At 42.4% G+C, this 22,214-nt stretch overlaps 1 protein-coding gene and 1 long non-coding RNA gene across 3 annotated transcripts in view; one reads left to right on the forward strand and one right to left on the reverse strand.

Moving 5' to 3' along the window:
- The first annotated feature begins 14,325 nt into the window (after positions 1–14,325).
- LOC140848903 (uncharacterized) lies at positions 14,326–15,450 on the forward strand. The gene is made up of 3 exons (XR_012130185.1): positions 14,326–14,857; positions 15,008–15,119; positions 15,242–15,450. It is a non-coding gene; the product is annotated as an uncharacterized lncRNA (long non-coding RNA).
- Positions 15,451–15,664: 214 nt separating this feature from the next.
- C4H1orf87 (chromosome 4 C1orf87 homolog) overlaps positions 15,665–22,214 on the reverse strand; it is a 77,776-nt gene continuing 71,226 nt past the window's right edge. Inside the window, exons 11-12 of one of the 2 annotated variants that reach the window (XM_017677237.3) lie at positions 21,813–22,020; positions 15,665–16,086 (exon numbers count right to left, since the gene is read on the reverse strand). In XM_017677237.3, the coding sequence (XP_017532726.3) occupies positions 15,926–16,086; positions 21,813–22,020 (369 nt within the window). In that variant the 3' untranslated portion in view covers positions 15,665–15,925. The remainder of the gene's footprint in view (positions 16,087–21,812; positions 22,021–22,214) is intronic. The other variant, XM_037024281.2, reaches the window with a different exon arrangement.

Consider the following 22,214-nt stretch of genomic DNA (forward strand, 5'->3'; position numbering starts at 1 on the left):
AAGACCCCCACTTCTACTGCGTACTTAGCGCCACAACATATGTTTGCATCTCTTTTGGTAGCCCTCAATTTCCAAGATGAAGCCAAGTGTAGTGGAGACCCCTGGGCTCTGGCCTTAGACCCAAGTTTATGTTCTAAGTTTGCCATTTGCTCGTGGTATGTAAATTTGGGCATATTAAATGACCTCCCAGTTTCATTTCCACCTTTATTAAAATGGGTATAATCACTGGGTAGATGTGATTACATAAGACACGGTGTTGTTTAAATGAGATACTGAAGGGAAATATGTAGCTGAGGGCATGGAACACAGTAAGAGCTCACTAAATGGTTGCTATCATTAAGTCGCTATTCACATACATACATTTACCAGATGCCACCAAGCAGACTGTGCCCGCCTTGAGGCTGGGTGGCATAATACCTCTATACACCCTACAGCATGGTCCAAGCTCATAGCTCCTGTTATACCAACTGGATGAGCAGGGGAAACTTACCCACCCCTCGAGGTCCCCTCTCCTTACCTGTAAGTTGGCATTAGGAGATAATCGGGAGTGTTAAATATTTGAGTCCCTTTTAAAATGTGAGGCTCAAAAACAATTTGGGTCAACTTAAAAGGAATAATGTGAGAGGAAATGCATGGAGCAAAGGCACCTCCCGTTTCTGCTTCTCTCTGAAATTGCTGGGGCTGAGGCCTGTCTGTGGTTGACTATTGCTCTGGCAGCACAAGTGGTTGCTGTTTACCTTGCCCAGGAGCTCTGAGCCAGGTAAAGGAAGAGGCAGAGGGGGGAGAAGGGTGTGTTTGTGTCTGTGTGGGGGGGGTGGCGCATGTGTATTTGGGGAGGGGAATGGCAGATGGACAGAGGGCTCGCCAGGGACAAAATCACTGAGAATTTGCCTAGAGAAAAAAGAGACACTTTAGTTTTGACATTCTTTTCCAAACATCACAACTAGAAGTAAACAAACTACAAGTTTTATGATTGTGACCAAAATATCAAATCACTTAAGAAGAGCAAGAAGAGTTCTTACCAACTGGTTTGATGTGGGGTATCGACAAAAATGAGAATTTGTGGAGGTCACTGGGCTGAACCCAGCTGGGCGAGAGGGTAGGACTGAGAGGTGCCTTTCATTAGTCATAGCACAGTGCTTGGAGCCTTTTTTTCTGTCTTCATGAAAATTCTGTGATTTCTTTTTTACAACTCTGTTTCAAAAGAAATATAACTGGGGCTCATCTTTCTCAAATTATGAAGTTTAATTTTTATGTCATGTTTTCAGTAATTGCAATTCCACCTCTTTTGAAAGCTACACACAATCCCTCCCCATAACTCCATGTTCCCTTGATTCTATGCTTAGTACATAAACCTCAGATGTTTTCTAGCATGGTGTAGGTAGGAGATAGCTTGCTCCCCCTCTCTCACTTCAGTTCTTCCCATAAAAGGTGTGAATGCAGTCTGTCAGTTAGAGCCTTTCTATAAGGCAAAGCCTTCTTTAGCCCCCAGCATGGGGTAATGCCCCATGTCTGGAGGGCTAGGTTCTAAATCTGGATTTGTCAGTAATTTGTAACACTGGGTTTGTATTTTCTCCATTCTGGGCTTCAAGCTTTTCATCTGGAGAAAACCAGGGTTGGACATGGTCATTTTCATTGTCTATTCAGGTGATTGTGTGATTTTTCTTCTTTAGTCTGTTGATGTGATGAGTGCATCAGCATGATGCAATGGCATGAACTAATTGGTCTTTGGTTTTTGAACCAGCCTTGCATTTCCAGGATAAACCTCACACAGTATTACACTCTTAATATGTTGTTGGATTTGCTAGTGTTTTGTCAAGAAATTTTGAGTCTGTGTTCCTGAGGGCTATTGGTCTGTATATTTCTTTGCTTGTAGTCTTTGGTTTTGGCATCTGGATAATCTCAAACATGAATTGAATGGTGGAATACTCTGGAAGACTTTGTGTAGAATTGATATCATTCCTTCCTTAAAGATTTGGTAGAATGTTCTAGTAGGCTCCATCACTTTTAAAGTTTTTTGCATTCCAGGCAGCCTCAGGATAGCTGAGGGTCCCTCCTAGGGAAGGTTTGGAGGGGTGGCCCACCTCAGGACCTTTAGCATAGGAGGATCTCTTTTCTCCAAACCACGCACGAGGGTCCTTCTCCCTGTTCACTCCTGGTTATCATCCTGCCAACCTGCAGGCCAGTTTTCTGAAAGTGATCTCAACCCTTCCGGAGACTAAGTGGTGTAATAGAAAAAAGCTCGAACCCTTGGCTCTAGCGCTTACCGGTCATGTGACCTGGGGCCCACATTCCTGCGGCTCTCAGAGCCTCAGTTCTTGAATCTGCAAGTGAGCACGGTGAATTTTAGCTCACAAAGTTTTGTGAGACTGGAAGAGATGATACTTCAAAATGTCTGGAATGGCAGGTTTTCAATGAATACTAGCCTCCTTCCTGAGGAAATAGGAACACTCAGCCCCATTTTACTCAACTCATAGGACTTATCTGGGTAAAAGGCTTGTTTGCTTACCTGAGTCTGGGATAGAGCTTTTTTTCTTTTTTGAAAGGACTCAGAAATGCAAAGACAGAGCTTGATTTTTTTTTTTTACTGTCTGTTCAACAAGATGAATGAGTTTACCTTGAAAACAGTCACATTACAAAGTGATTGCTGGATGGGAACAATTTATTATAATGCTCCAATTCCGCTGCTTTTTTCCCAGTGGGAAGAATGCCCTCTTCAGTTACTGAGGCTCCAGAGCATGTTGCTTCCTAATGGAAACGGGAGAACAGACAGCTATTCAAATTCTAACTAGGGCCTAGAAGGATGGTTATTTTTGATTGGAAAAACAAAAGTCATGAGTCAGCTGCTTAGGAAAGGTCTCGCTGATGATATTAGTACATCAAGCAATTCCATCAGTCTGGGAAGCACATTTTCAAGAGGCAAGACTGGCCGGGCAGAAAGGACAGAATATTAATGAATCTGTCAGAGGGGAGGAAGTGCTGTTTCGGTTCTGGGCAGCAGAGGGAGCTGTTGTCTCCTAATCCTGAGATACAAGAACATGACCGGAAGGTGACCCTAGCAAAATTTGGGAGACACTTTGCTTCTTGGTGGCTATTGTAGAGTCCCATGATTTACTTAGGAAAATAGCATTTGGATGGCCCTTAGACTTCATTGGAAAGAACCAGAAGAGCAAAGGGTAGTTACAATACCAGCTAAACTTGCTAATACTTGTTATGAGCCAGGTACAGTTCTAAGTACTTTATGTATATTAACTTATTAAATTCTCACAACAGCAATACGAGGCAGATAACAATATTACTCAGCCCATTTTGAAGATAAGATAACTGAGGCAGAATAAAGTTAAGTGACTTTCCCAAGATCACACAGCTAACAATTAACTACTCTAAACCATTAATAACAACTTACATTTGTACTTTTGATCTTATTTAATCTTATGAACACGTCTATGAGGTAAGAACATTTTACTACTATTATTTTACTAGTGGAGAACCTGAGAGAGAGAAAGAGAAAACAGGAGAGAGAGAAAAAAAGGAGAAAGAGAGAGAGAGAGAATGAATGAATGAGGGAGAATGAACTTTGCAAACTTTTGGTCTGATGTGTTCCAAAGACACTTTCAGTGCTAACCTTCTAGGCTTCATATAATTGGCTGATAACACAAAGAAAGTGTCAGAGACCAGGATTCGGTCCCAAGTCTGACTCCAAGTCCAGAGCCTCTTACTAGTACAGTATTTCCTGCGGGCCTCCCTTCTCTGTACCAGGCTCTGTGGGGATGAGGGGCCAGGGGATGCAGAATGCTGGTCTCAGAGCCACAGGTGCCCTGTGCTGCACTGATCTCTCCTTTATTTGAGCTTCTCAGCCACTGGATCTGGAAAAAGGGGTGCAATTTTAGCTTTCTCACTTGGTGGCATTGACCTTGGGTCTTTCCGATCCATCTGGAGAAGTGTGCTTTCAGGAAATAAGACTGAAGGACAGAAGAAATATCATTTTCATGATTAAATGTGAGAGGGGGAAGGCAAGTCCTTGCCCCTCTTTCAGTGAAACAGGTATTTGGATCACACAATGGTGACTTTACGGGTCAAAGGTCTCTTTTAGGGCTGATGTTCTATGAAATCACAAGTTTAGGTAAAACCTTAACTCTGCTATTAAATCTTCATTTGATGACATGACATAGAAGCCTAAAAGCATAACTCTAATGCAAGTTTCTCAATCTCAGCACTATTGACATTTTGGGTGGAATAACTCCTGGTTGTAGGGGGTTATCCTGTGTATTGTGGGCTGTTGAACAGCATCCCTGGCCCCTGCTCACTAGATGCCTGCTCACTACAACTGCAAGATGTGACAAAAAGCTACACCCCCAATGGTGGGGATGCACACAGTGTGGTAGAGTAGGCTGATGATTTTGCACTAGCTGCTACGCCTTGAGCCCTGTCCTACACAGTCACATGCATTCTCATTTCATCTGCACAACCTATGAGTTTGCTATTGTTGACCCCAATTAATAGAAGAGGAAACTGAGGCAAAGGGAGGTTAAATAACTTGATCAAGGTCACACGGAGCTCATAAGCATATACTTCAATGCTTATACCATCTGCTTTCTTCAGTGTAGTCTAGAGAGCAAGTCTAAATGCATAGGTCACAGACTGGGGCTGGCCCATGGACTATGTGCTTAGGGTATGTGTTGAGATAAATATCAATACATATATTTATAGCCAGACTTTCTCAATGAAGGAAGAAATGCATGAATTTATACCCTGACACAACCTCCTTATCTTGTTGTAGGCAAATATTTTGTGGCAAGCAAAGAAATGAAAATGTCATCTAATTTTTGCACAGAACTTTAGCACAGACAAATTAGACTCCCTTCAGTATTGTTACCTGCTCCTTATAGATGTGCCTTTCCAGGCTTTTTCACTGAGAGGCACTATGAGACGAACTGTCACTTTCCAGTCAAGGATACCAAGGCTTGGATTATTACGTGATTTGTCCTTGTTACTAATATAATAACTTGGAAAACCAAAATGTGAGTCTAAGTTTCCTAAATCGTAGTTCATTGTTTTCTAAGACAACACTGTAGTTTGATCATATCGGTAAATACTGTCCTCCTCTGCCCAGCTCCATGTCACCGTGAGGACCTGAGAGGAGATTACCCTTACTTTGTGGGATACTCTCCAGTCATAACATGACCTGGTTATTGAGAGAAACAATATCACAATTCATTGGTCAATGTGCTTTCCATTCAGAAAGCAAAGTTCTCCTTTGATTCTCTGGTTTGGTGGAAAGAACCTGAGTTTTGGAATCACGCTTAGTTCCCTTATTTACAAATTACATGATTGTAGGCAAATGTTTAAACCCCTCTGACCCTCAGTTCCCTCATCGGTCAGATGGACATAATCTACCTGTTGGGTTAGTCACTGCAGTGGTCAAATTACGTGTGTACAGTGTGTTCACTGCCCAGATGCATGTGAAGTGAATGGCAGGAGCTAAGCCAGTATGATTTTTTCTCCTTCCTTCTATCTAATGTGAACTTTTTGATCCACTTCCAGATCTCTAAAATTGGTTTCTAACATAGTAACTAATGACAGTAGAAACTAATCTTTATCACTAATGCACAATCCATCTGGGAGAAAGCCATTCCTCCTTAAATCAGGACTAATCAATTGGGCCCCAAGACCCAGCCCTGTCCTACCATGAGCTTATAGGAACAGATGGAAAATGGGTGGGCAGATGGAAAAGCTCCATTTTCCAACAGGAATTATTTATTTGTGAAGTTGGAACTACTTAGAATGAATATTTTGAATTAGGAGGATGAAATATTGTAAGATTCACAACAGGGCCATGCAATTAACTACTACACTGCGACTACCACACTGTGAGGCAGAGAGGAGGAATAATAATGGGGCTTTAAAAGCATGGTCCAAACACTTCATCTATTTGTTTATGTGTCAGTGTCAATGACTCCCTTAAAGCTGTTCTGCTGATGGCATTATCCCTCATGCCCTTCCTAAGAAAAAGGCTGTTCTCATTGCAAGGTTCACTGTCTTTGTTTCATGTCATTATAGAACATGAACATTATAAAATACTTAGCTGCCATTTTATGAGACTCTTTAGCATTGGACACTGTATGTGATGTTTTCCATAGTTTATATCCAGCCTTTATGATGATTTGGCAGAATCGGTACTTTAAAGTCTATTTGACAAATAAAGAACCTGAAATTCAATGACATTAAGTGGCTCAACCAAGTCACACAACAGTATGTAAGAGTTTTTGCTGCCTCTGTTCTTGCGTCTTAGATTTTTCTTCCAAATGACCCCGGAACAATCAAAACATTCATTGGACCACATCACAGATCTTTGCCCTCTGTATGGCATCTTATGTGGGCATCAAAGGCCTTCAGGATCTGACCTTACCTTCTCAGGCTTTGCCTCCTACACGTTCAGGTGTATGTAACCTTAGGCCAGAGCAGAGAGGGAGTTCTTTTCTCAAGGGCTTTGCTCATCTTACTTGGCCTGCCCAGAAAACTCAGGCCTGCCTCTCAAGTACCCGAATCCCATCCCCATTTTGGCTAATTGCTTCCCCTCTGCAAGGACTCAGCTCAGCCATGAACATTCTAGGGAGCCTTCCCTCCCAAGAGTGATGTTCCCATCACTGGGCGGAGCCATGTGCCTCTGCCGTAGCTGAGCACTCCAGGTTTTCCTCTCGCATAGCCCTTGTAGTCTGTGTACTCAACAGCTGTAGTGTCTGCCTTCACTAAGAGGCTATGAGTCTTGTCTTATCCCTCTCTCTATGCCTGGAACCCAGCACAGCTCTAAGCACGGTGGGATGTTTGTGTTTGTGTTTGTTAAGCCAGTGAATGAATAAATGAATGGATGGACAGATAAGAAGGACAAATGCTTGCTGCTAAAGCAGCCAGGTTGTATGCCTGTACTACTCAGGATGGCCTTAGGCCAACACATTATTAAATTATCATATAGGAATAAGTTACTAATGCTTCATCAGGATCCTAGAGAGGGCTGAGGGAAACCATGTGTTAGCTGAGTGGTGTTTTAGAATGAGAAGGATTGAGCTAGGAGAGAGGTAGATAGATTTTCTGACCTGCTAAGTGCTGGGGAGAGAAGCTACCAATAAGACCAATTCCAGATAGGGGTCAGTGTTGGCAGCAAGGAAGCCCTAGGTAGTCAGCGGTATTTGGGGCAAAGGCATTATCTGAGAAATCTGGAAATATTTTGAGAAATCTATTGAAACTGTTACTGACCACCATAGGTGCTCAGTAAATAGCTATTAAATAAAAAAAAGCAAGAATTGTAAAGGGCTGAGCTCCTCTAATACCCTCCACTACTAGACTCTATAGGCAGCCCAGGAATGGAGTCATCACAGGCTTTGGAGCTGGAAAGGTCTGGGTTTAAGTCATGACACTACCTACCACTGAGCCTCAGCTCTTCATTCATAAAATGAAAGTAATTCCCACCTCTGAACTCAGGAGTATCAGGTGGGATCATAGTACCTGGCTCACAGCACGCATTCAATACTGAGAGTTCCCTTTTCCTTTCCGTGGGTTCAGCAAACCTTGGCACAAGGCATCAAGAAGCAAATCCCAAGTTGCCTGGGTGTGTGGGAACAGTTTCGTGCACCCTGTCAGTCTGGCTCTTGGAATGGGACAGACCTGCTGTTGGCAGCTGGATAATAAGCCAGGATAGAGCAGGACTGGCAAGGAATGGCCACTAGGAACTGTGCCAAGGGGAGGCAGGTGCTCATCTTTGTATCCAATTCCTCCTGCTCCTTTAGCAAAGGCATGGACTTCTCTGCGTCTCAGCATCCTCATCTGAAAAGATGCTCACAAAGCCTCACTCACCATTCTCCTTGCATTATACTCCATCACTGACCCATTCTTGTATTTTGTCTCAGAGGGTAGAGGGCATACATGGAAATATGTCCGAGACGATGCACAGGCCATCACAGCTGACCTGGCAAGAAATCAGCCCCTCCAGGACGTGGGGGAATAATGAGCCCCAACTGCTCCTTCCAGGGACAGAGTGTAGATTGGATCTCAGACTCTGGAAGCTCCCACTGTGCCCTGGACTTTGTTCTGGGTCTGCCTGAGAAACGGCAGGTATCTAATTAGACTTGTGGGGCTGTCACTTCATTCTTCATCAGTTCTGATTGTTGTCTTGTCTCTTCTCAGGGTGAGCCACACTCCTTCTCCCTGTAACTTTCCCTATTCCTCACCTGACTCTTGGATCCAAAGAGGTCTCCTACCAGCCTTTCTGTCCCTTCACTCTCTCTCCCACATGTTGTATATGAGGAAAGTGGTGCTGCGGTTGAGTAAGAAGTAGGAAGTATTGTTAACCAAGGTGAGTCTTGATAGCATATCTTGAGATTGAAAAGGTTTATTTGGGATGAGCTGTTTATTCAGAGGTACATACATATGAAGTTAAAATGGGAATGTGTGAGTCAGGGTTTAGGATATGAAAAGTTTTATACAGTAAGGGATATATGATTTTGATACTGCAGAATAAGAAAAGAATTCAACAATTAAAATTAAGTAAAAAGGACATTGAAAGAAGAGAAAATGTGTGCATGTGCAGATGCAAAAATTCACAGACAAGTATAATATCTTTAGGAAGCAGTGAGTTGTCCATGTGGCTGAATAAAGATTGAGAAATGGTGGTAAGGTAAGGGAGATGCACAGAGGTTAAGACAAAGGAATGTAGTGAGATGCTTATTTCTAGCAACATATTAGCCAAGCTACAGTTGATCTTGTTTAGTGGGTAATGGGATATTATTTAGTTATAATGCAGTTTTGTGATATGTTTCCTTTAATTCAATGTTTATTTGATATCCTCTATAGTCCAGGCCCTATTCAGGACCCTAACACTTTGGCAGCACAGGGCCTGGGACATACTGTATACTTTCTATATATTTGGTATAAGTGAGTGTGGCAGATGGCTTGTAAGACTTAAGGTATTGGAATGCCACTCAGGTATCTCATAGCAGCTTGTGTAGAACACTAATTCAAAAACCACTACAAAATGTTATTTGAAAATAAAAAGTACTTTGGTCAAATAAGTGGATTAAATAAGTACAAGAGGATTTCATTTTGTTTTGTTTTAATAGCTTTAATTTGGTATTTAGCCTTACCAAGGGGGAAAAGATACAGCCTATGGTGCTTCTCAAACTTTCTTGAACATGGAATACCTGTCTGGAGGAATTCCATTTGGTGTTAGCGTTTCAGAAAACGCATTTGAGAAACACAGAAATATAGGCATCAGAAAGTAAATAAAGAAGCAGAACAGTTGTAATCATTAAGAACATGGTGGAAGGCAGTGGAGAAGGCCCAGCTGCTGCTTAAAAGTTCCAGCCAAGAAGGAAAAGAGTTCTGACTTCAGTCCCGTTCTGCTGGGAAGAACTAGTCATGGAGCCATGACTAGATGCAAGGGGTACTGAGAAATGCAGCCTCTGCTGGACGGATGCTTGCCACCTTCAGCTTGGTGGACAGCTGGCTCTCTCTGCCACAGTGTTTGAAAGAAAGAGTCTGTGACTGAGTTGGAAAGAGAAAACTGTGTAAGTCTGGATATGCAACTTCACATTGCAGAGTTTCAAGGCTATTGCTGGGAATTAGGTATTTTTTTCCTACTTGTCAGGATTTATCTGTAAGCTTAGCCAAGGTTTACCATGCCAACAAACAATCCCAAATTATTAGTAGCTTTATTTTTGTTCATGCTCAAAGGTTTATTTCTATTTCTGTGTACATATATCTTTGTATATGTATATGTCCATGATGTTTTCCACTCTGCTACTTGTTATCTCTACTCCAGGTCCTAGACTACTCTCAGAGAGATTGCTCATTTGTGGTAGGAGAAAAAAAAAAACAAGGAAAAAATCACACACTGTCCTTTAAAGCTGTTGTTAGGAGTGACATGTTTCTTTTACCCAGCTTATTGGCCAAAGTGATTGGGGTCAAAAGGATGGGGTCCTCTCACCGGGAGGGGAGTTTCAGGTTGCAGGCCAAAACTGACATTAGTGAGGTGGGAAAGTATCCCTAGGGAGAGGACACAAATTTTGAAAAATACTTATTTTGAAAAATAATATAATATACCATGAAGGGTACCCAGAAGTCCAACCTTTAGGGTTAGGACACTGGAAGTTCCTGTGGAATTGACTACTGATTTCAGGGGCAGGTGACCCCTTCAGCTGTTGGCAGTTACACATCATTAAACTGGGGATTTAGATTCCAGTCTTGTGAATATCAGAGGTAACATCCTGTTCACCACAGGCTGCTGTCAGAACCCCTGGAATTCTGTGTCCAGTATTCTTTGGAGGACAGCCTCCAGGATACAGAGAGGATGCCAAATCCTGGCTTACGGAGGTGAGGGAGGAGTCTATACAACCTTCAGGGTATGTTGTGTGTGTGTTTGTGCATGTGTGTTGGGGAGGAGAATGGCAAATCTTGAAAAACTGTCAGGTGAAAAAGAAATTAGCCTGCATATGCTCTTCCCTTTCCTGGAAAGATCATTTCCTTTCACTCGCCTGGAAAAATCCAACTCAACCTGCCAGGGTGAGTGCAAGCGCCTTCTCCAGGACACGCTCACTGTTCCACTCAGGTGGACACATGTACTCCCTTTTCTATATCCTCCTTATTCTTGGAGGAAATTTAAGAAAATGCTTGCCACACACATACAACTATTGACTTATCTGCTATTATGGGTTGAATTGTATCCCTGCATAAAGGATACGTTGGAGCTCTAATCCCAGTACCTTGGAATATGACCTTATTTGGAACAAGGGTATTTACAGATGTAATCAAGTTAAAATGAGATCATTATGGTGGGCTTTAATATAATATGACTGGTGTCCTTATTAAAAGAAAGGAATGGGACTCAGAGACAGGCATGTACATGTGAAAACAAAGGCAGGATCTGAGCGACAGATCTGTAAGCCAAGGAACACCAAAGATGGCCAACGAACCCCAGGAAGCTAGGGAACAGGCATAGAACAGATCTTCCCTCACTGCCCAAGGAGCTAACCCTGCAGACACCTTGAGTTTGGACTTCTAGCCTCTAGAAGTATATTTGTGTTTTTTAGGCTACCCAGTTTGTAGTACTTGGTTAGAGCATTCCTAACAGGCTCATACACTTGCTTATATGTCTGTTCCCCCAATTTCCTCCCTTCTCTGGAGCTTCCCCCCTCCCCAACTTGAGTCAGTTCTGGAGGAGAAAAAGTTAACTTTCTTTTTTTGATCCCTGATGCCTAGGGGTTAGTGCAGTCACTGTTACAATGATTGATCAAACTTTACATTCGATTTGGCCTCAAGGGAGGGTAGAAAAGGGATTAAAAGAGAGATCAGGTTTAGAAGAACAAACGGGAGCTGTCTGGAGAGGAAAATATGACAAGTAGTGAGGACCCCATCCCTGAGGGTGTGAACATAGGGATTGCTGAAGGAAACTGTGCTTAGGGCTGGTTCTAGGAGAATGCTGAGAAATACCTTTGTTGCTTGGAATCTCCCACAGATTGGCCTATTCAGTATTTTGGAATTGCAGTGAGACTGAACTTGGATTAGGGTCCCCTCGTGGAACTGTCAGAGGTTGTGTGGGAAAGGGAAATGTGTGATTTGAGCAAGGGCTTGGCAAAACACGCCAACTGTGCTCCACCAGATTAAGTCGTTGTCAGAGCTCAATCTGCCCGTGAATTTGTCTGGAATCCAATCCCAGCAGTGCCATCTATGCTCAATTGTCCTTCCATCTAACCATTTACCCTCTGTCAACCCCCTCCTCTGGACACTCCCACTGCCTGTTAGGGTCCACCCATTGTCCAACTTGGATAAACTGAGCCCGAGGAGAGCTTGGAGAGCAAAGATGGGAGGTGGAGGGAGACCTTCCAACGTGCTGCCATTCAGGGCCAAAATGTGTCTGGAGAGTCCCCACCAAGCCTTCACACAGAAGATGGAGAGGGCCTATGGCTGAGCCAGAGCATATTGTGCCCCAGGCGTCTGATGGCTGCATAAGTAATATTGATGCCTTTTGTTTGGAAACTCTTTATGGAGGCTTCCCACTTCCCAACAGGCCATGCTCAATGCTGGGCCTCCCCCAAGCCACTTTGCCTTTTGCACGGTCCCGCGGCTAACTGTACTGGCAGATGAGGGTCCCTGAATGCTAATGAGGGGAACGGCTGGCATTCCTGAGGCACCCGGGCTACAGGAACCCCGCCTTTGTTGCTAAGGAGCTTTGGAACTGTAGCTGAAAGGCCCTTACAAGAGGGGGAAGCAAAGAGAGGGAGAGAAGAGAGGCGAGCATTTGTTTTCAGAGCTTCACAGTTCTCTGGCCAGCTCCAAAGCTGTCCAATTCTGATTCCAATTAGAATATCAAACCCTGTTATTGTTTCTCTTAATGATCCTGGGAAATTCCTCTAAAGAGTCAGCAAGCACTTAGCAAACTCTTTGGATGGCGTGATCTGTACAGTTGTACTTCTGCTTGTGTGACATACCACATCAAGAGTCCTTTATTCCAGTCCCCAGAGGGCGGTGATGAAGCTGGGACAACTAGGGGAGGGAAGAACGCTGCTGGGTTTCCCAAATGTTCATGTGGGGGGGGGGGTCCATTCAACAGATGTTTTCCAGGTACCCACCTGGTGGTGATCTGGGCTCTGTGCTTGGGATAAATACGAGGAAGACCTGGGCCCTGGCTTGGAGCGACTTCCAGACTTGGTGGGAAAACAGACCACCCATGCTCAAGAGAACCTGGTGGGTCATTTGCTCTGTGACTTGATGTTGTGCTCTGGGTTCTCCTGACTCAGCTGCTTACTAGCTGTTAGTTCTTAGACAAATAGATTTACCACCCTGAACCTCGGTTTCTCATCTGTACAATGGGCACAACAATGCCAGCCTAGTTGGGTTACTATGAGGAATAAGGGCAGGTGAGAGAATGACCAGGAACATGGATGACATGGTCTCTGCCCTCTAGATGATCAGTTATTCAACTGTTGGCTTAGAAGATGTCTGTACCTGGGAAAAGCACTTAACAATTTGGGCCACTAAATGGAGTAAATGGAAATGCTGTACAGAAATAAAAGAGAAAGCCAGTTTTCCTTTTTAGAACATGTCTATGTGCCAGGCATAGTGCTATACAATTTGCATCATTATCTCCTATAATATGAATCACTCTATGAGATAAGTAGTGAATTGCTTCGGGTCACACATTTGGGAAAGAGTCTTCCCAAAGGGTGAGGTCCAGCCTTCTGTCATGTCTTCTGTGTTCTTTCCATCTTTATAGGTTGATGCTTCTGGGCAGCTGGGGCAAACAGAGTTGACACCAAGTCTCTCCAGGGCTTACTAGGTTAACTGACCACCGAAGGCAGACATTCCTTCAGAAAGGTTCGGCTAGAGAAAGCTCAAGGCCACAGATACCAGACCTCCTCTACCCAGTGTTTATTAGAAGTTCACAATGACACAGCCACAGGGAATACATGAAACACTACTGATCTGAGAAAGACAGAAAGGAAACAGCTTTTCTACAAGCAAACCATAGAGAAACCCTAGCACAGAGGTCATAACGGTACTCTGAAGCATAATGGCCTCATGAGTGTTCCTGTTTTTGTCCAGCGATTTGTGCAAATCTTCCAAGTGAACACACACACACACACACACACACACACACACACACACTCACACACACACACACATGTCTTGGAATAAAGCAATGGAGGACTCAGGACAGGAAATGACCCAAGAGCAATGGGCACTGGTCTCTAGAAGGCAGATATATCTCAAAATTTGTTTTTGCTGCAGCAGTAGGCTTACTTCTCTATGCCAGCCGTTTCACATACATCCCTGTTCAAGCTTCCTGATGTTCAGCCGCTAAGGGAAGGGACATAAGAAAGGTCCATTTCTATGTGCAAGGGACTCTCCAAATGGCATGGCTTTCAGTGTTCGTAACACTCCTGCAAAAAATACAATAATTCCCATTTTACAGATGAATGAACTGAAGCTCAGGGAGATTAAACACTTGCCAAGACCACTACCTACCAGATGCCAGAGTTGGATTTGGCTGGTTTTAAATCCTGTTTGTTTTCTACTTCCTGTTGAAGGACAGTGGCAATGGTGGGTGACTGTGGATCCAGATCTGGCTGTGCTGCCCCCTTATAGAAGCATTCACTCATTGGGCTGTGTGCAGCTTGGGGGGGCACCTTTCATGTTGCACTCTGTGTCAATGGGGTCCCTCCAGGTGTGTGAGTTGGAAGCTGAAGCTGTCGATCATGAGCTCTACTAGATGTTGGACACAAAGAATCAGGCAAGAAAATCATTGCCCTCCAAGACCTTATGATTGAGTCTCAACTTCATGTTTAGGGCCTCCCTTTACCTAACACCCTCTCTGGCCCACTTCCACAGACAGATATAGGGTATAACAGGGCAGTCGTAGTAATCATGAGACCAGGGCTTTCGAGAGGTCCTATCCCTCTGGCCAGTTGTTAACAGGCACAACCCAACAGCTTTCTTACTCTTCACCCCTCCGAGCCTCTGTTTGTTCTTCTGAGAAATGGAGCTGTAAAAGCTGCCATGCTGAGCTGTCAGAATTTGGTGAAACAAAATATGTCAAGAGAATTTCCTGGCATATTGTAGCTGTCCAATGCATCTTGAATTGTTTGATCTATATTCTAATTTTCCTCATTTGGTATTTCGGTAGCATGATAAAGCCATGTGTGCCTGCTTACTTCTGTGACATAAAAGGCAGCTCTCAGGTCCGAGGGTTCTAGAATGTTAGAGACGTGGTCTGTCTGTCTCAAGAGACATTTTTTTTTTTCTGGGCAGCTCAAGGATCATAAAAACTAAAACAGGGCAGACTAGGAAGTCCTTAAAGATGATTTATGTTAGTATATTCAAATTCTTTTGTTCTTAAGGTTTTAGCTATAAGATTTCATGACACCCCACTATATAAAATAGATGAGAGGAAATGTTCAGAGACCTTTCTATTTGCTTTTTCCCTTGGCCTAACTCCTTCATCCTACCTCCCACACAGATCTGAAGATCCGGATCCAGGTCCCTCAGCATCAATGATGGTCCTGAGAACACACTGGTCTCTGAAGTCCTGGGCCAGTGTTTCTTCAACTAGCTCAAGCCATCTGTGTGGTGTGAGTGTGACGTGCATGTACGTGTGTGTTGTGTGGGAGGTGCAAAGTTGGTGGGTGGGGGGATGTTAAGGGTTGACAAACTGTGGGAGTTGGTGAAAAGTTTTGTTTGATTTTCCTGGCAGAGGCATCAAAGAAGATGTTACCTACATCCAGAACCCTTTGTTCCAGGAATCCCGCCTCAAAACTTGTATCCGATACTCTGGGAAAACTTCCCTGGAGACAGTGTACCATCATCTAGTTTGTATTAGAGAATATATTGGACTTGTTCAGAAAACCTCACTTGGAATTCTCCTTCTACTACTTAATATTATGGTAGTATGTTGTTAATGCTTTTATTTTTCTTGTAATGTGGAAATTCTTCCTAGAATAATGGCCAGAGGAAAGGCTGACTTATTCACCCCAAAACAATGTATTTAGGCCTATGCTGTGACAGGTATTTGGGGGCATTGACAACATCTAGCATGTTTTTTACTAAATGGAATTGCAAGGTTTACAAACACAGTTTAATCAGCAGTATAGAAAAAAATCATGTCCTATTAATAATAAGCTTTATTAGAATAGAAGGGAATTTTAAGAAATTGGGTTCTTGCCACCTTAGGAAAGAAAACCTGGTTTCCTTGAATGCCTTTGAGGTGCTTATGAGCAAGTGTCATAGCCAGAAACCAGGTCCAAGTCTGAAGCATCTGCAATAGCTCCATCGGCCTCAACTCTGACAGTGTCTCCACCACTACAGTCGGGGCTGGGGAGAAACACATGTCTGGGTAAAAAGGGATAAAAGAAACATCTGTTCTCACAATATGGGCTTGTTAAAGTTCCTTTAAGTACCGAAGCGCTGGCTCCAAGAGCATATTTTCTCCATCGTGGAATCTCCGCAAGGCTTGGTCGATTTTCCGAGGGCTCAGGGACAGGTTGTAAATGAGATTGTAGTTGTAAAGGAGGCGTTTGGCCCGTTCCTTCTCCAGGACTCCTGTGATTGGGTTGAGTGGGTGGGATGTTTTTAAACGAGGATGGAGATGATAAAAAGGAGAAAAATGTATTAGAATGACTTCTGAGTAAAAACAATATGCTAATGTTTTGAAACTTCAAGCTCCTTAAAAACCAAATGACATTCTAAAAATATATTTACAGTCCTGGCTATGCATCACTGATGTCAGGAGGAATTTGAGAGTGAATTTGGGGAGAGAGGATGGGGTCCAATCACATCGAAAGATAGATTCTAAAGCAATTTAAGCTTGTTCTGTGTAGCCATAAAACTTTAAAGGCCAATTTTGAAAAAGGTGAGGTGCCTGCTAAAAACAGTTCCTAAGCATTCTGGTTTACTTTTGTCTTATTGAAGGTTTCAAACATTTCTAAACATGCAGGTTTTAAGCAGCTCACTTTTATGCATTTCTGGAAATGTATTTTCTGTGACTCCCTCCAGCTTTCTGTGTGACGTGAGTAAATCATCTGACTTCTCACGGCTGAGTCTAAATCTGTGTAAAAGCCATGGTAGTGCTTATCACAAGATACACTCTGGAACCTCTCACTGTATTACTAATGCCAGTGTACTTTCCGCGTTAAGGTTAGCTAGATTCTGATGCTTGTGGGGAGAAGTTTAGGTGCAGAACACATCAATAACGTATTCATAAACCTCTAACTGTGAGCTCATATACACTAGATAACGTGTTTGGGAATATAGAAGATTTAGAGAAGTGGTCTGTTGCCTCAGGAAGATCCCAACCAGTTGGTGTGATAAGACAGCTTTCTTAAATATGTTAAATAGATCGTTTTGTGAAGACCTATGCTACAGGTGTCAAGAAAAGTTTGTAAATGTTGCTTCTCTATTCTCCTGTACTTGTGCAGACTGTAATAATGATTGTGAAATTCTTTCTCAAAGAATCCAGAGGCAAAGCCCTGGTCATTTTGTAGAAAGCCACTACCAGTTGATTACCACTGGGGTCTAGTGGATACCTGCCCTGTCTGGACAGGCTTCCAATTATTGCCCATATTTAAATGTGCCAGGACTGCTGAGCATGATGCTCCCCTCTGAACTAGTAATAGGTAGTGGGCTACAGACAGGTAGGTTCCTAATGTGATTCATTCCATTCAGTTCTCTTTGGTCCTGTCCTGTCCTGTCCCACCTCATCCTATCCCATCCCATCCCTGTTTGTTTATTGTCCAATCTATTCAGGCTTGTTTACTGACTATGTCTCCCATTAGAATGTTGGTACTTTCCTCTGCAGAAAAATCCTTGAGTTTGCCAATTGGATCCCTGCGGTTCTCTGACCTGGGTGGCTACTCTTATTATGGTCTAGGATGGATGCCTCAAGATAGTTACTCATACTCTGCTTCTGGAAATATGTCTTGGGCTTTGGAGTAAATGTCTCACTGGGGAAGACACTTTAACTTGCTGAACCTCAGTTTCCTCTCAACTTTCAAACAGGAATAACCAACTTGTATGAAAATCAATAAAGTAATAATTGCTTAGCACAGTGCCCAGAGCTACTAAGCACTCATTAATGCAGATATTATTATAGGGTACTTATGAGAGTTAGATATATAATCATTATAATAGACATGATTAAAATATACAAACTTTACACTTAAATTAAAAGTTAAAAATAATGTTAAAAGAATACATCTATGGTATGTGTGGGGAAATTTTTTTACCTTCTTCAAGCTTTACCATGGGTAGAGGGTTCCTAGTGTCAAACAAAAGTCCATTAACTGAAATTTGTATCTAATTTGCTATCATTAGGGGAGGCCCAGGACAACTGCATAAAATCACCCTTACAATTCATCTTGGTGCTGGAAAGTCTATTCTTGTCCCACCAGAACCAAAATGAAGGAAATAATAACAATCTCTGAACATTCATTTCATTTAATAGTTTATGAAGAACTTCCAAATCTCATTTGATGCTTTCTCAAAATTGGGAGGTAGATTTTTATTATTATCAGTACTATCTGACAGCTGAGGAAACAGGCTTGGAGAATATAAGTGGAGGGCTTCTAGGGCTCAGCAATTGGTGACATCTGAACCTGAATCTAAGTCTTCTGGTAAAAACCAAGAAACAAACCAACAAAGGATAAGCAAAACCTCCCGCTCTTTCTAGTGTTATGGGAGTTTGGTGAAGTGGGAAGTCCAGTAGAACTGGGTTTGAATTATGGCTTAACTTCCCACTGGCTGCTACTTTTTATCACTTTGAGCCAGGTTTCTTCTCTAAAAATAACATTAATCCCTTCAGCATGGGGTTGATGAGAGGCGCTAGTAGTGCACTGTATGTGATGTCCAGACCCCTGCAGGGAATGTCCTTGATGGCTCTCATTGCGTTCTGTCTCCCTGAACTCTGAAATATTCTCTAGCCTGTAGTTCACTGGGAAAATTCCGAATCTACCCAAACATTTATCCCAACCACTCTCTTCTTTCTTTCAAAAACATGACCAGTTATTCATCATCATTCCTTATTCTTTCTCCTCAAGGATATTTTCCTGACAACTTCCATTAGAGAATAAGCCCAGAGTAGGTTCCCAGAAACACTAATTTGATGATGGATGGTCTGCCTTCACCCTGGATGAAGAACGCCCTGGCCTACATATTTCTTCACACATAATAAAGAACAATGATTCATCAGTGGGCAAAAGAGGTATCATCTGCTCAGTGTCTAGAATGGGGCTGTGGTGGTTAGCTAAATACTGTGGCTAATAAACCAACAAAATGATCTCAGTTAATCCTCTTCCCTCATTAAAGATGGTTATAGATGTTCCCAGATCTGGCTGACACATTCCTTGGCTGGTGAGGAACTAATGAACTTCATAGAAACAGAGAAAACAGGCGTAAATAGTGAAGAGGCCATGAGAAAGGCATTTCAAATCTGCTGGAATCTGCCTCCAAAGTCAACAAAACTCCGTTTTTCCTCAGAACAGTTCAGCAGTATGAGAAAGGTCCCAGTCTTTGGAGAATCTCTTAGCAACTAAGTTCATGATCCATCATCCATCATCACAACTCAGCATTTGTTTCTTTAGAAATGTCTTCTCTGTACTGGATTTTTCTGTTTTGTTTAATTTTCATTTGCAATCCCAACATCACCCTCACAGTCTTGGTATGACTACCTGAAATTCATATTTCAGGAATTTTTTTTATCTCCTTTTCTCCAGTATCTTCCCTAAATTATCCACCCCAGCTTTCATTATGTTCTCTAGTTGGACCTTTGGTGGACACTGGGTAGAGAATAAGCCTCATCCTAGCCCTCAGGACTCATAATAGGGTCTCAACTTTACTGTCCAATGCAACATGGATCTGTAGTTCTGTCTTGCTCACTGTCTGCCCCTCCATACTCATTCTCCATTTCTAACCTTTGTAGAAGATAGTTTCAGCTCAGAATGCCCTACCCAGTTATCCAAAGTCTATCTCTCCTTAAGGCTCAGTTTAAGATCTCTCTTCCATGGAGTCCTCTCTCAGTACCCAGCTCACATTAGATGATGAGTTTGCTTTGATCTCTTCTCTTTATCCTTGGGACTCTTTAATTCCCACTTCTGTCTTCAATGATAACATTTTATTATATGCTGCCTTTACAAAAGGTGTTTTACCAGCACTGAACTAGTACCAGTTTCTGTCTTACCTAAAAGCTCCTTGAAGCCAGAGACCATGTCTCATCCTTTCTGGTTTCGCTGTTAGTCCAGCCTCTAGCACAGCGCTAGGCTCATAATGAATGTTTAATACGTGATCTTCTAATTCAGCTAGATGAATTTTTTTCTTAAAATTCTCACTTTTCCCTCTTTGGCATAGTTATTAGAAGTCCTTGGGTATGGTAGTTATACTTTATATGGTCTGGAATTAAGTTGCTTTGGAAGTTCAGAAAAAAAATGAAACAAACACAGACTCAGATGATGAAAAGACAGGCATTGCTACTGTTTTATGATTATTTCTTGAAAGTACCAGTGTGTACACTATTTTTTTATTGAGATATAATTGCCATATAATATTGTGGATGGTTAAGGTGTACAATGTGATGATCTGATAGACCTATACATTACAAAATGTTTACCACAATAAGCTTAGTTAACACATCCTTTACCTCATGCAATTACCATTTTGTTGTGGTGGTGGTGGAAGTGTGAACATTAAAGCTCTATTCTCACAGCAACTTTCAACTGTACAATACTGTCTTGCTAACTGGAATCACCATGCTGTAGGGTCAATCCCCATAACCTATAACTGAAAGTTTGTACCTTCAGACATCCCATTTCTCCTAGCAACTGCCATCCTACCTTCATTTCTGTGAGTTCCATGTTTCAGACCCCACATATAATATGCTAACTCTTCATGAACCACAGTATGTAATTAAGTACAACAGTTTCAGTTCATGTGCTTTTGTATCTGCTGCCTCTTTTCCATTCCCCAGGTCACACCTAGTTTTGGATTTCATCCTCTCCCTTGGACATTACACTAGCCTCTTTTTTCCTTTTCCTGCTTTCAATTTCTTCTTCATTCTGCACACAGCCATATCACAGATCTTTCTGAGCTGGAACTTCATCATACTACCCCCACTGCTTAGGAACTCTCGGCGCTACTCATTACCTTTGTGATAAATTCAGATTCTTTGGTCTGGCATCTAAGATCTTCCTAGATCTGGTCCCATCCTAAATTTCCACTTTTATCATTTAATATTTTCTTAATAACCTTTCTCTTCTCTCCAAACTGAGCTCCTTGTATTGAGCTTCACACGTAACATTTTGCTTGGCTAACTTGTGTCTCTGCCAGCGAGGGCCCTCTGTTGCATTCCTCTGAATACAAACCACACTTTAACTTCAGCAATCAACTTCACATTACCATCACCTTCCCTCATCACCCACTGGGAAGGAATTCTCCTTTCTCTGAATGCCTACATAGCACAGTCTAATGGTATTAGTACCATCCATCTTGGATTTAGTTATTTATTTATGTACATGTACGCATTTATTTGTTTACTGGAAAAAGAATGTTGGACAGAATTGTGCAAGATCCTGGGAATAAAAGAAAGGAATATAGTCTACTAGTGCAGTAAAAAAAATTTTTTTAAATTAAAAAAAAATACAACACATCAAATATGATAATAGAGGCCAGATAAAAGTTGGCCTAGATCCGTCTCGGGTAATCGTGGGAATCTCAGAGGAGTAGAAATTGCGTTCCAATAAAAGGTGTTTAGGCATTAATCTGCCAGATAGACAAATTGGAGAGTTGGCTGAGGTGGGGTAGATAGAGAGGCAAACAGCTCAGATGTAGGATTTAGGGTTTGAAAGGCATGGCTGCAAGAGAAAACAAGGCACATTTATTATGATAGGATTAGATACGCTAAGAGCATAACAATTGAAGGAAAAGAGACTGGTCAGGTGGACAGGGTCCAGCTTTTGCCTTGCTAAGGAGTTTGGATTTCACCCTGTTAGGAGACATGCTGAAGATTTCCATCAGACGAATTAAGAGGTGGGATTGTGGATTAGACTCAGGTAGTAGAATGGAGGAGGAGGCAAGACACAAAGTAAGTGCAGCCACCTGGTAGGAATTGGTATCTGACTCAGCTTGGGATTTCCTGATTGGGGTCTGCATTGTGCCAGGCATACTATTTATATGCAGTCTATGTTTGTTACAGATTGTGAAAGAATTGAAAGAAAGGAAGTGTCCATTTTTAGACTAGAACGCAATGGAAAGTTATATCAGCTATAAGCATCATACTTCACCTGTATTACTCAGATCACACAAGTAGAGGGCATTTTCTAGCTTCCTGAACCTGTCGATCCATGTCTCACATTCTTCAGACTCATTGTTCCTCAATGGACTCACGAAAGGCTGGGAGACTGGCCTGATCTTCAAAGCACCTAGGGGATCTTTGGGGGCTGAAGTCTCAGCAGGAGGGTTTTCTGGCTGCAGTTCCTTTTCTGGAGTTTTCTACCAAAACAACACAAACATCTCACTGGCCACATGTTCACCACCCAGAACTCCTCCAGTCTCTTGGCTGAAGATGAGGCCACACAACTAGAAAGATTTATTGCCAGGTCTGCTTTTGTAAAGCCAGGAGGATGAGTATCAAATTGTCAGTGCTGCATGACAGTATCTGCCAAGTCTTATGGATATAAAGTGCT

This window comes from Manis javanica, chromosome 4 (genome assembly GCF_040802235.1).
Source record: "Manis javanica isolate MJ-LG chromosome 4, MJ_LKY, whole genome shotgun sequence".
In the NCBI taxonomy this organism is placed as follows: Eukaryota; Metazoa; Chordata; class Mammalia; order Pholidota; family Manidae; genus Manis; species Manis javanica.